At 43.3% G+C, this 14,342-nt stretch overlaps 1 protein-coding gene across 5 annotated transcripts in view; it reads left to right on the forward strand.

Moving 5' to 3' along the window:
- SPAG9 (sperm associated antigen 9) overlaps positions 1-14,342 on the forward strand; it is a 78,415-nt gene continuing 64,073 nt past the window's right edge. For 4 of the 5 annotated variants that reach the window (XM_077924135.1, XM_077924137.1, XM_028716425.2 and 1 more), the window contains exons 1-2: positions 2-411; positions 9,231-9,351. In XM_077924135.1, coding sequence (XP_077780261.1) covers positions 106-411; positions 9,231-9,351 — 427 coding nt within the window. In that variant the 5' untranslated portion in view covers positions 2-105. Of the gene's footprint in view, positions 412-9,230; positions 9,352-14,342 lie in introns of all 5 variants that reach the window. The other variant, XM_077924138.1, reaches the window with a different exon arrangement.

The following is a 14,342-nucleotide window of genomic DNA, read 5'->3' on the forward strand; positions in this document are numbered from 1 at the left end:
AGAGGGAGGCAGGCGGGCGGTGCTCCTCCTCTGCCTCTTCTTTCTCCTGCCAGGGGCTCTTCGCCTCCTCTTCGGCCGGCCCGTGCTGCCCTGCGCTGCGAGGCCATGGAGCTGGCGGACGGCGTGGTGTACCAGGAGGACCCGGGCGGCCCCGGCCCGGCCATGATGTCGGAGCGGGTGTCGGGTCTGGCGGGCTCCATCTACCGCGAGTTCGAGCGGCTCATCGGGCGCTACGACGAGGAGGTGGTGGCCGAGCTGATGCCGCTGGTGGTGGCCGTGCTGGAGAACCTGGACTCGGTCTGCGCGCACAGCCAGGAGACCAGCGTGGAGCTGGAGCTGCTGCGGGACGACAACGAGCAGCTCCTCACCCAGTACGAGCGGGAGAAGGCGCTGCGGAAGCAGGCCGAGGAGGTGAGTGAGGAGGAGGAGGAGGCGGGAAGGAGCGGGGCGGGGGGGGGCTGCTGCTGCTGCAGGGCCGCCAGGAAGGGTCCCAAGGGGAGGGGGTCCGCTTCCGCACGTGAGAGAGAAGAAGAAGAAGAAAGGAGGAAGAGGAAGATGTGCATGTGTTTTGGAAGAGTGGCATCCCAGGGTGTTGGCGGGATGGGAGGATGAAAGTTTTGGGGAGGGAGATGAGGCAACTTCGCTGGTGCAGGTTTGGGTGTGGCAGTTGGGGGACGACGACACAAAGAAGTACAGTGGTACCTCGGGTTACATACGCTTCAGGTTACATACGCTTCAGGTTACAGACTCCGCTAACCCAGAAATATTACCTCGGGTTAAGAACTTTGCTTCAGGATGAGAACAGAAATTGCACCGCAGCAACGGGAGGCCCCATTAGCTAAAGTGGTGCTTCAGGTTAAGAACAGTTTCAGGTTAAGAACAGACCTCTGGAACGAATTAAGTACTTAACCCGAGGTACCACTGTAGCGTCACTGAGCCCCCATGGAAGTGGCTTATGTCAATGCAAGTGGGGTGGAAGGAAGTGGACATAAGTGGAAGGAAAACGCTGAGGGAGCAGGCTGACACAGTGACAGTGGTGTGAAGCTGCTAGGGCGGGACCTGCAGGAGAGCCTGGTGTGTCCCATAACTCAGAGGATAAATGCTGTTGTGTGTTGAGCAGAGGGTGATGTGGCAGGGCTTTAATATCTTGCCTGGGAGCTTCCTCAGGGAATTGGTTGGGCTGCTGTTAAACTCTAGAATTCTGGCCAAGGTGATTCTTACGCTGTAGTAGTGCCTGGACTTCTGAAAAGTTCCTTGTATTGTTTTTGACGCTCCCCTTCTCTGGGGCAGCATGCTAACTTCCTTAGTGGGTAGCTGTCACATGTTAATCAGGCAACATGAAGCCTAGATAAATGCCTAAGATGTGGATAGTCTGTACTGCCTGGAATTGGACAGTGATTGTCTTCAGGACTGATGGATGAAAATATCAGTTAAAGCAACAGGTGGTGTAACCAAATAGCCCTTTACTGAAAAGTCAGCATCTTAAACATCAGTGGTGAGTGCCACATTATTTATATCACATTTTAGACTTTGTTGCTACCACATCATGTTATTGACTTTGTTACTTATCTCATTGTGCACTTTTTAGAAAATGGGTAGATACCACCATTCATAATATTTTTGAAGAGCGTGTATAGTGGTATCTACCCAATTTCTAGAAAATCTGAGAACAAGCATAGTGTGATCAGTGATAAAAGCAATATAGTCCATGCTTGGTATATTTCCTCTGCGTTGGGAAAGCAGCTAGGAAGGCAGATTTTGACTGGACATAGAGCAAGAAGTGAAATGGTTAAGCAGACCACCTCACACATCTCTTCTGTTCACAATCTTCAAGGCTGCTTTTCATTAAAACAACAACAAAACCAAAATCAAACTTCAAGGGGAAGAATCACACAACTGAGCATCACGTGCGGGTTGGCCCTTTGATGCTTTGAATGCATGGAGTTTATTTATTAAAGTATTTCCCCCCCTCCTACTCTCCAGCCAAAAAAGGCTCCCAAAATAGCTTTACATATCATGAAAAATACTGTCCCTGGCCTCAAATGCACAGTCTAATAAGACACAACACAAAAGGAAAACCGGGAGGGAGGAGGAAATAAGCAAAGTCAGGTTCAAGTTCCGACATAAAAGATCTAATGACCTACAGGAATGGAAAAGTCCAAGGAGAGGAAGCACTTAAAGTGCAGGTCTCGCAGCTGGGCCAGTGGAGCAGTCCTGCATCCCTTCTCTTTCATCCCCTGCATCCTATTTACCTGATGTAAATACTGTTGCTAGGTAGAAATTGATGGAGGGAAGAGCCTGGCTTCTTAGCAGGACAGATAGTTGGCCTTCCATCTTTTCTCCTCTCTCCCCTACAGCAGCCTGGCATAGTGATTGCTGGCAGGTGATAAGTGCCAGGTTCAATCCCTACAACACCTAGTTTAAAATATGAGCTGGACTGTGACCCTGCACAGCTGATATGCTGTTCGCATGTGCTTTGTTTACTTAGAGTAACAGTTTATACTATTGCAAGCAGAAGTAATCTTGGGTATCACTGGTGTTGCTTTCAATTTAGAAAAAAATCTCTGCAGTGTGTACCAAGCACCTGGTTATTCTGTTTAATACTGGTGCCTAGGGACAAGAAATATTTTTCTAGTGTAGTGTGTGGCTTTGAATTGAAAAATAAATTGAATGCCATGGCAATCAATAATATGCTACAATGTAACTGGACCAACGTAGGCAAGCCACACACATTTTTAGTATGCTTTTTGTACATATAATAGTATATGTACACCTCAGGTTCTACCTTTTAATTAGCAAGTAACTTTGTTACTAAGTGGTCAGTCCTTTAAGATTAGGAGATGGGAATAAAGTTCCTGGCCCTGCCTGATATATTTTTGTGTGTGGCAAACCAACTTCGTAAACAAAGATGCTGTGTGGAGCATAAATTGTGATTTAAATAGAAATTTCAGTGACAGCTATTGGTTGCATATTACTTATTGACTTGCTTTAAGGAAGGATCCTCTCACTTAGATTTTACTCATCACTGCTAGTGTGTCAGACATCCAAATGTACACCAGGAGGCAAAGTAGCAACAGCACCTATGCATAGATACTGTTGCTATACTAGTGTTTTCACTATTTTGTTACTTTTGTGTTATGTATGTACCATTTGGTAAACATGTAGAAGTTAGTTGTTAAGCCATTATGTATTGCTCTCCATAAAGTGAATGGGTTACTGTAGATGTATGCAATGCTTGTTCATGTGGCTTGGAAAGCAGCAAAATCTATTTATACCTTGTTTGCACATGCTTGGCTGACTGTACTGCAGGTGCAAATGAAAAAATGAACTTGTGTTTTTCAGTTATGTTAAGCCAAAATTTTAAAATGTGGTTCTAATGTAGAAAGTTAATATACTTGTAGATGTCATAAACAAATGCCCAGGATTGGCTCCTCTGAGTAAAATTGTGCAACTTGTGAGACTTAGTTGATTATAGTTAAATATTTTGCTGTAAAATATTGGTGATTTGTTGCTTACCCATAGGACACGTACAAGTATATGTTTTGCATGTGGCAAGGTTCCTAGATACACTTCAGGCATTTTCAAGTGAAATGGATGTTGAATAGCAGGCCTGGAAAAAATGACTGCTTGAGACCTTAGAACTGTTATGAATGAATAAATTTTATCCTTCTCAATGACAAAAACAGTCTTTGGGGAGCTTAATGAGATAAAAATTACATAGAATTATAAAACCACAATCATAAAGTGTTTAAATATAGGATATAAATCAGAAACAGAAATAAAAACAAATGCATAGCAGCATCTAAAGTTTCAGATTTTAAACTACGTTTATCTTATTAGCTTATGTTATTAAATATGTTATTAATATTTAAATCTTGAGAAAATAAAAATATAATGCTTTCCTGCTGCTGCAAAAGACCAGAGCATAGGTGCCAAGAAAGCCCTTTTAGGGAAAGGGCATTCCGCTACTTGACTGCCACCATTAAAAATACACTCAATAATAATAATATTTATTATTATTATTATTATTATTATTATTATTATTATTATTATTTATACCCCATCCATCTGGCTGGGTTTCCCCAGCCACTCTGGGTGGCTCACAATATATATCAGAACATACTAAAACATCAAACATTAAAAACTTCCCTAAACAGGGCTGCCTTCAGATGTCTTCTAAGAGTCAGATAGTTGTTTATTTCCTTGACATCTGAAGGGAGGGTGTGAAAAATGAATGTAATATTTTAGCTGCAGTTCATTCATTTTCAGCTTTATATTCCTGTTATAAAAAAGCGTGCCTAGACATTCCGTTGTGCCCAGAACCTAGGTTTAAGGTGCCATCACATTTACTCCTGTAGGGTTTTTATTTCTGCAATGAATTCAAATTAATCCATCAGTATATCTGAAGGAGCGCCTCCACCCCCATTGTTCTACCCGGACACTGAGGTCCTGCACCGAGGGCCTTCTGGCAGTTCCCTCACTGCGAGAAGCCAAGTTTCAGGGAACCAGGCAGAGGGCCTTCTTGGTAGTGGCGCCCTCCCTGTGGAACGCCCTCCCACCAGATGTTAAAGAGAACAACAACTACCAGACTTTTAGAAGACATCTGAAGGCAGCCCTGTTTAGGGAAGCTTTTAATGTTTGATGTATTACAGTATTTTAATATTTTTATACCCAGCCAGGTGGGTGGGGTATAAATAAATTATTATTATTATTATTATTATTATTATTATTATTATTATTTAAAGCATCTGAATTTCCCCCCTTTGAATGCTTTGTGTCTGTCTGTAGTGGTGAAGTGTGAGCAAATAGAAATACATGTGTGCCTTTTTTAAAAATAGCGATGCCAAAGTATCAGTCATGATGGTCTTTGCTTTTGTTCAGTGTTCAGAGAGTGAGGTATAATCTTGGTATACTAGAAAGTTTCAGGAAATGGAAGAATCAAATGACCAGCCAGAGGTTTGCATGTGACTGCTAAGTAATGACGTTGCTTTTCCAAAATGAGCACTCTGAAAAATAACTTCAGTTGAAAAGGGATCTTTATATCTAAGATGTTCCAAAACAACAAAATAGATCTAGATGCTCTTCCTTCTGTGTTTCCTGTGCCCTGCAGGTTTTTTTGCTACTTTTTGAGTGGTGGTTTGCATGTGAATCATCTGACCATTTATTCCTTCCAGTGATCCTGTATTAGGCTCTCCTGTTTATCTTCAAATGTTTGGTTATTTTAAGGGGTCTCTAGGGATGAATGGGGTGTGTGGTAGAATTAGCCTTGCTCCTCGTCTCCTTCCTTTCTTTAAATCTCCTGAGAATTGCGTATTTTGTGCAATCTGTGAAGGATCCCCCACAGACATTCCTTGCTTCTTGGACTGAACTTTATATGAAAGAGGGGGAGTGAGAGAAGGCGGACTACAAAGAAATGGCAAGCCTCTACCACTTCTGGCAATTGACAATGTTTGCATTTGGAGGATCGAATCTTGGCTTTAGAAGCCAAGATATAAATTCACCTTCTGCACCCACAAGAACCTCCTTCACTTCCTCTTTGGGGTGAGTAGGAAAGCAGTCCAGGAAGCTTTTGAAACCATGGCTTAATATCCTGGCTTGCTCCATGATTAAGCATATTTTCTCAGTCCCAGTGTAATGGGAGGCTGTGGTTCACTGTGGCTTCCTGATTTGTTTCCCTGCTTTCAGAAAGGGAGGGGTGCAGGGACTTTATGTGAATCCTTGATTTGAAGCCCCAAACCAGAGAACATGCCTATTTATTTTTAAGCAAGTTCAGTATTGAGCCATCATAACATTGTGTTTGGAGAGACTCTGAGATGTTGATCAGTGCAGGAAAATATAAATCAGAAGCATGTTCTAGATGTCTCAGAGTGGCGTGGGCCTGCATGGAACAACTATTGCAAGTGAAGTCCTCCTTTTCCGCCTATGGTTTGTTGGCAAACAACCCTCATATTATTATTATTATTATTATAAACCACTTTTACACACTGTTGTCTGGTACAGTAATTGTGCGATGGTTTTGTCACAAAGTTGCCTGAATAGTTATTTGGTGTATATTTTACAAGTTTGGGGGGCCTTATTGGTCTAGTACATCCTTGAATTATGACAGTTTTCCTGACTGTTCTGCTGTTTTCATAGGAGAGAGACTTGGTATGTTAATACAAATAGTATTTAAAGGAGGTGGAGGCAAGAACTCATTTATTCTGTTAAATTTCTTAATTTCAGAAGAACACTTGAACTGAGAGTTGTTTACTCTGCAATGCCAAAAATGAAGTGCTCTTAGAAAAGTAAATACTGTATGCCTTAACAATGGCATTCCTTTGTACAACTAATATGTATGAAGAATTAAGATAGGCCCATGCCAGAATGGTTCACAGTGTTAAAGACTCAATGTAAAATGAGTAAGGGAGAACAGTCCAGCTTACTTCTAAATAAAAACTTTTTTTTCAGGTTAGCAATTATCATTCAGTTTCAGCTTGGACCTTTCATGGTAGTTCTAACTTGCAGCTTCAGGTAATTGTATTGCAGTGTTTCCCAACCTTTTTTGGGCAAAGGCACACTTGTTTGATGAAAAAAATCTTGAGGCACCCCGTGACGTCAGCGCGCAGCGTCACGCCGGGAGGGAAGGGCGCCGGGGCGCTGCTGCTGCTGCTGCCGCCGCCGCTCCCGGCAGGCATGGGCCCAGCTGAGGCGGCGACGGCTGTTGTGGTGGTGGCGGCGATAGCGGGCGGAGGAGGGGGCGGCGGCGGGAGTTGCTGCTGCTGTTGTTGCTGCTGCTGCCCGGACATGCCGGCCTCCTCCTCGTCCGCTGTCTCGCGCTCCTCCCTTTTGTGCGCGCTGCCCCGCCGCCGCCCCATTGGCCGGGTCCTGTCAGCTGATCCTGTGTTATTTCCTGTGTGTGTGTGTGAGGGGAGAATGGAGAGAGAAACCTCAGCACCACCACCGCGGAGCCGCCCCCGGCTTGACGCGGATCCTCGCTGCCGCCGCCCCGCCTCTCGCCGCCTGACTCGCCCGCCTCCCTCCCACGGCACACCAGGCAACGTCTCGCGGCACACTAGTGTGCCGCGGAACACCGGTTGGGAAACACTGTTGTATTGTGACCTGAAAGTTATGCAGCACTAAGGAAGTGTAGGATCTATTGCTTTTATTGGTATAGAGTGTGATAATGACAGGGTCAGAGGGAAGTAGGTGATGTGATAAGAGCTTTCGATGAAGACTTTTAAGTAGTGTAGAACTACCGTATTTTTTGCACCATAACACTCACTTTTTTCCTCCTAGAAAGTAAGGGGAAATGTCTGTGCGTGTTATGGAGGGAATGCCTACGGGTGGCCGGGGGTGGGGGTGGGATCTGCTGCAGTTGTGAGCAGAGGATCCATGGTTCCCCTTCCTTCCCTCCTCCGTGTCTCGGGAGAGGAGAGGAGCCTTCTCCCCTTAAACCCCTCCTCTGTTCCGTTTTTGGGGGGGTTCAGGCCAAAGTTGTTGAGGTTTGTGAAGAGCTCTAAAAGAATTTCTCCAGACTGAGTAAACTGGTAGTAAAATGGAAATGCAAGTTACTATAAGTGCAAGTGCAAAATGATCCACAAAAAATCTAAATTTCACGAACTCTTGGGGTCTGAACTGGCAACAATAAGACTTTGGGGTCATCGAGGATAGCTCAAGGAAGATGTCAGCCCAGAGTGCAGCAGCTGAGAAAAAGGTGAATGCCATGCTGGGAATCATTTGGAAAGGGATTGGAATGTCACAATGCCATTATGCAAATCTACAGTGCAGCTGCACTTGGGGTAATGTGTACAATTCTGGCAGCCTTACCTCAAAAAACCTATGGTAGAGCTGAAAAAGGTTTAGGAAAAGGCAACAGAACTGATCAAGGGATGGAGAAACTCCCCTTTGAGGAAAGCTTACAGCTTTTGGAGGCTTTTTAGTTTTCGAGAGAAGTCAAGAAAGAGGCAACGTGATAGAAATGCATGCAATCATGTATGGTGTGGAGAAAGTGGCTAGAGATAGGTTTTCCTTCCTTGGGCAGGCTTCCTCAAACTCGGCCCTTTGTAGTTTTGAGACTACAATTCCCATCATCCCTGACCACTGGTCCTGCTAGCTAGGGATCATGGGAGTTGTAGGCCCAAAACATCTGGAGGGCCGAGTTTGAGGAAGCCTGAACTTGGGGGACAGCTGCTGAAGCTGAATGTTGGAAGATTTTGGGCAGACCAAACAAAGTACTTCCTCACATGGTGGATATCTAAGCTACAGATCTTGCTTCCACAGGAGCCATTGCTGGCCACTAACTTAGGTGGCTTTAAAATATGACTAGACAGATTGACTTAGATTAGGTTGAAGCTATCAGTGGCTACTTGGCATGATGGGCTAAGTTCTACTTCCATTGTTAGAGACTAAAGGTAAAAGGACCCCTGAACATTAGGTCCAGTCGTGACCGACTCTGGGGTTGCGGCACTCATCTCGCTTTATTGGCCGAGGGAGCCGGCGTACAGCTTCCAAGTCATGTGGCCAGCATGACTAAGCCGTTTCTGGTGAACCAGAACAGCGCACGGAAACGCCGTTTACCTTCCCGCCAGAGCGGTACCTATTTATCTACTTGCACTTTGACATGCTTTCAAACTGCTAGGTTGGCAGGAGCAAGGACCGAGCAACGGGAGCTCACCCCATTGCAGGGATTCAAACCGCCAACCTTCCGATCGGCAAGTCCTAGGCTCTGTGGTTTAACCCACAGCGCCACCCACGTTAGAGACTACAGGCCTCTAAATATAAGTTGCTGGGAATGACAAGTGAGAAGAATGCTGTTGTACTTTCAGGTTTCCCATAGGCATCTGGTTGGCCACTGTGAAAGCAGGATGCTTCTTATGTTCTGAAGGCTGATTGCCACAAGCAAAAGTTTCTTCCCTATGGTGGCCCCCTGACTATGTATTTCCTTTCCAATGGACCTACATTAGACTTCTGCATCCTAGGCTTTTCAGAAAGGCCCAGATATCTCCCCCTCCACCCCACTTGACCTCCTAGGCTTTATGTTAATTAGCTGGGTGATGTTCTGATTGAATTATGTTCTTTTTGGGGTATGTGGGGTAGATTTTAGGTTTTTTAAAAATATATACAGTATATTATTTTTTCTTTCATTGTTTCATTGTTCAAGTAAGCTGCTTTGCCCCCCAAAGAGGCCTAAAAATATTTTAAGCAACACATAAAATGCACATGCCCATGAATATTTTGTTTCTTTTTTGAAGAAATTTATTGAATTTGAAGATTCTCAAGAACAAGAAAAAAAGGATCTGCAGATAAGAGTGGAAGCTTTAGAGTCGCAAACCCGGCAGCTTGAACTGAAAGCAAAAAACTATGCTGATCAAAGTAAGTGGGACTTTATCAGTGGATTATAACTAATTATAACCATTGCATGGTTTGCATGATATTTTCACTCTTATCTTCTAATAGAAAAGAGCATAAAATGACTGCACCAGTATAATTCACTAGCGGGAGTGTTTGCCTTTTCATGTATGTATGTGTGATTTAAGTTTTGTTTTCTGTTGACTGATGTCCAAGATCATCTTCTCACTAACTTTGTTAAGACTTTCTTGAAGTGCAGTTTCAGCTTCTTTTTTCACCCGAAAAACAATGGGTGATATCCAACTATAGAGGCCCACTTGCACAATAGACTTCAACACGTGCAAATGGGATATCCCCCTTTCCCCCCCGCAGCCCCACAAATCTGCTGTGGAGTGTTTAGAGCAGAAGATCCTTGCATTGTGCAGGACTAGATTATTATTGTTCTTATTGCTTGATTTTATGTACTGCCCTATACCCAGAGGTCTCAGGGCGGTTCACAGAGTCTTGCAGTCCCTTCCAACTCTGCAATTCTATGATTCTGTCATTCTATGTCCAGAAATTTCAAAGCAACCTTGATTCTACTGATCTTACAATTCAAAAGTGGCTAGGAATCTTGTTAATTTAATGTTAGCTATGGCTCAGAGTTTCTTAAGCTGATAGAAGGGCCTTGGGCTAGCTAGCGCTGTAGGATTTCTTATTTGCATAGCTGACTTTATCATATCACAAACTACTTTTGAAACCCCTTTCAAAGCAGTTTACCTTGTGGCAAGAGGGGATGGGGGATGAGGCTATTGCTAAAGTCTGAAGTCTTGTCAGCTGATGGAACTTGTTTCATAGTTCCTTGGATGCAGCTCAAGTGTGTTTTTGTTTTTAATTTAACCAGTAGCGAATATTTTGCTGCTACACAATTGGCAAGGTTATAATTGCTCTCTAAGGACACTGGAGTGGTTTATTAGCCTCAAAGTAATTCTGGGAGATAGTCATATGTAACATCCTTATCCATGGTCAGCGGAGCATATGATAAGATTGTATCCCATCCTTCTCCTGGTTTTTCCGTGTGAATTCCTGGCCACTTTAAATATGGCTGCTGTTTTAATGCTAACCAGGGTTTGCTAGGATTACTAATCAGCTTCAAACCTCAATTACAAATCTTCTATAAGAGGGAACTCTGGTTAGTGCTAACCGTAGTTAATGTTGGTGCTGAAATAAGTCTGTAGGCCCCCAAACAGTGACCTGGAATGCAACCCTCAAGTGAATGGGAAGTTGCCTGTAAAGTGTAAAACATTGTAATAGAATGGCCCAGTCACATGAATTCAGAATGTGCAGTCCCTGACATGGATTTTAAAAATGAATAAAGGGGATGGAAAAACTAGCCACAGCCTCTAACCCTTATTTGCCATTGCAACCCACCTCTGCCCCCTTTTTCTGCCTCTACCAGCATGATGGTGTTGTGGTTGCGTGGATGGGGTTGTGATGAGACTGGGCACAGAAGGGAGTCAGATCGTGGAAGCAACCACTGATGTACAGCTGCCTTATTTCAGAACCAGCTGTAACTGGCACTAATCATGAATCCAACTGCTGCAATGTACCTTGAGTGGCTTGATCACCCAATCCCATTAGAGAAAATTAAATCTCCTCTCGCATCTTGTCTCATTCTTGTTTTAACCAATAAAGAAGAATCCTCTCTAAAGATTGCCACAGAGTTTGTCGTCACGCTGTAATAGCAAAGGAAACACAGGATTGTGAAGCTGCTTGCTGCTTCATCTTCATGCTGAGAAGTCAACAGTTCTTTTTGAGACATTGCCCAAGGCTTGTGCTTTTTGAAAGCTTCTCTTGCTATGAATTTATGCACTGGATTACCTCAAAATGCCACTTGGTATATCTTTTTGGCTTCCATAACTTGTTTTGGAACAAGGTTATAAGTAAGGTGATGAACTAATGCTTTGAGAATTTCCAAAATTTGGAGAGCTTTGAACTATAGCCTGAAAACTGTAATGCTGAGAGCTGTTTCTCACGGTCATCTACAGGGAAAAAGAAACATATTTGTCTTGAAGTCGTAAATAAGTTGTCCACTGTTCATTGCAGCTGCCCAGCAGGTTCTTAAATATTTGGATGCATTTCAGATCTCACAGCAAATACATGGTAAACACAAGGGGGAAATGAAGACCTATATGCCATGGAGGGCCTCGGGTTTATCAAATTGTCTAGGACACAAACAATGCAGAATATCCTCAATAACACATTGATACCATAGCAGCTAGCTGTTCCGGTTGATCTTAAATGCCTGTTTGCAGTGTTAGTTTTGAGCTATGAAATTTACTTTGGAATATTGCATGGATGTACCTTATTAATAAAACTGAAGTTTCATCATTGGTTATGCTGTTAATCCATGCGGTTTAGGTTTAGAGACAATTAATACTTTGAGAAAGCAATCACATTAGTCAAACTTGCCTACTTTGGTCCTCATGGTCTATAGCTTTAAGAGAAGTTCTGTTGCAGTTGTGGAATTAGTTCTAGGCACTGTGTAGGTTTTGCCCTTTTATGACACCTGCAATTTTTATGTGCCAGTAGGCCTGCTCACGCATGTGCTTTGGCTGATTTAGGGACCATATATGTGTGGTTCCTACCTTTGCGGTTTCTGTTTATGGATTGGGAATCAGATGCTTAGTTCCCTAATCCATTAATCAACTTTGACAGTATAGATTTATCTGTTTGGAGGATTGAAGTAGCAGAGTTTGCCTCCACACTATCCCAGCGTGGATTGATGGTGTCAGAGCTGAACTGATTGACTAGTCAATCCTATGTATCTCTACTATCTCTTAAAGAAAGCCATCGGGTTTGCTTTGAGATTTTACTCAGAGCTATGTGCTTTAAAGACATCTGTTTGTTATTTATTATTTCAAATTTATAGTCTACCCTCTCCCAAAGGGAGCCTAGGGCAGCTCACAACCAGTATTAGAAACTGAGATATGAAAGCTAGGAGTTAAATGGCACCTTAAACCTGGGTTATGGACACCACAATGGAATGTCTAGGTGTACTTTTTTATAACAAAAAAACCACAGCTGAAAATGAATGACCTGCAGCTAAAATATTAGGTTCATTTTTCACATGGTCTAGTCCTCTTCTGAAGACTGCAAAAAACAAAGCCAGGCTTTCCCTGCCTGCCTCCTTAATATTCTTACAAGGGTCCCTCAGAATCATAGAGTTGGAATAGACCACAAGGGCCATCGAGTCCAACCCCCTGCCAAGCAGGAAACACCATCAGAGCACTCCTGACATATGGTTGTCAAGCCTCTGCTTAAAGACCTCCAAAGAAGGAGACTCCACCACACTCCTTGGCAGCAAATTCCACTGTCAAACAGCTCTTACTGTCAGGAAGTTCTTCCTAATGTTTAGGTGGAATCTTCTTTCTTGTAGTTTGGATCCATTGCTCCGTGTCCGCTTCTCTGGAGCAGCAGAAAACAACCTTTCTCCCTCCTCTATATGACATCCTTTTATATATTTGAACATGGCTATCATATCACCCCTTAACCTCCTCTTCTCCAGGCTAAACATGCCCAGCTCCCTTAGCCATTCCTCATAAGGCATCGTTGCCTTTCTGTAAGGTCAGCTGAGAGGCAGAACCTATCAACTTGCCTTATGCTGCAGTGATTTCTTGGAAGTTGACCAGGCATTAATTTCTCCTCCCACACCCTCAGCGGCAGCAGTGGCAGTTTTAATCTGAAATCTTAGGTGCAGTACTAAGAAATTGCTCGCACTAATGAAATTCCCAGTCGCAAAATGCTGCTAGAACAATGGGAGTTTCGAATGCTGCTCACAACAATAAAATTACATTAAAAAAAATTAAACAACACTGTTTAGGTAATGTAGACAGTTAGCACCAGCAATGTAAAAGTTTCATAAAACTACAGTTCAAAAGCATGGATAAACAGAACTCTTTTGACACATTTCCTGAATGCATATAAAGCGGGAGACAGTTTGATTTCCATTGGAAAGGGGGTTCTGTAGCTGGGGTGCTGCCCTGCCTCAGTTCCCTGTTTGTTGTGCTTCTCCTATTGATCAGCTGTGCCTTGTCCACAGATTGCAAATTTGAGGCTGGAAAATGCTGGAGAAGGCACATTTTCAGTTAGGTCCCAAGTCATTTGGGACTCTTTAGGGGAACATATTAAACCTACTCTGTCCCTGTTTTCCCAAACGTGAGTGTGAACACTTGAAATTGGAAATGGCCCTGTGAATGTAAACATGACCTTCATCTATTTGGATCTCTCACTTTTAAATTTTATTGCTGTTTTTAAACACAGGGAACCTCTGTTGAGACCATGCTAAATAATTTATTTGGAAAATGTTTACCCTCCCTCTCTCAGATTTGCAAGATGCTTCGTCAATAAATAATGCATCATAATGTAAATGAGGGGTTTCTGCTCTCAATGAGTGCTTTGAAACTCTTCATATTACCCTGAACATTCCCAGGAGATTTCTGTGTGCTGCTGCTGCTGCTGCTGCTGCTGCTCTCGGTTAACTCTCTTGCTACCTTTGTTTGATTCTCTGTGAAGCCCTCCAGAGAATGACATTCCAGTTTTCCAGTTGCATTTGAATATCTCCTGATTTATGGGGTGTTCAGAAAGAAACGGTGCAACGTTACTAAATGAAATGAAATGCATCTTTCTCCCACATTGCTTTCAAATAGCATTGCCTGAAAGCAACCACCCACGAATCACTTTTTGGCTAAGGTGGAGTTGTACTGGTGGATTACCAGGGTGGGTAGAGTCAGAGCAGCTCCTCAAGGTCCTGTACCTGGGCAAGAACAATGGTGATCTTGTATATCCTGTAGCTTTCAGGTCATGGCAGTTGAAACAGCCAGTGGATGATGATGATGATGATGATTTGGCCAGTGGATTATTCAAAAAATGTGCAATTTACCTTTGCCCAAACAGCAGCTTATTTTCCTGTACTGTTATACAGAGGCATACATGCCTGCTTGTATGTGCTGACAATCAGTGTTAGAAACTGGGAT

This window comes from Podarcis muralis, chromosome 2 (genome assembly GCF_964188315.1).
Source record: "Podarcis muralis chromosome 2, rPodMur119.hap1.1, whole genome shotgun sequence".
In the NCBI taxonomy this organism is placed as follows: Eukaryota; Metazoa; Chordata; class Lepidosauria; order Squamata; family Lacertidae; genus Podarcis; species Podarcis muralis.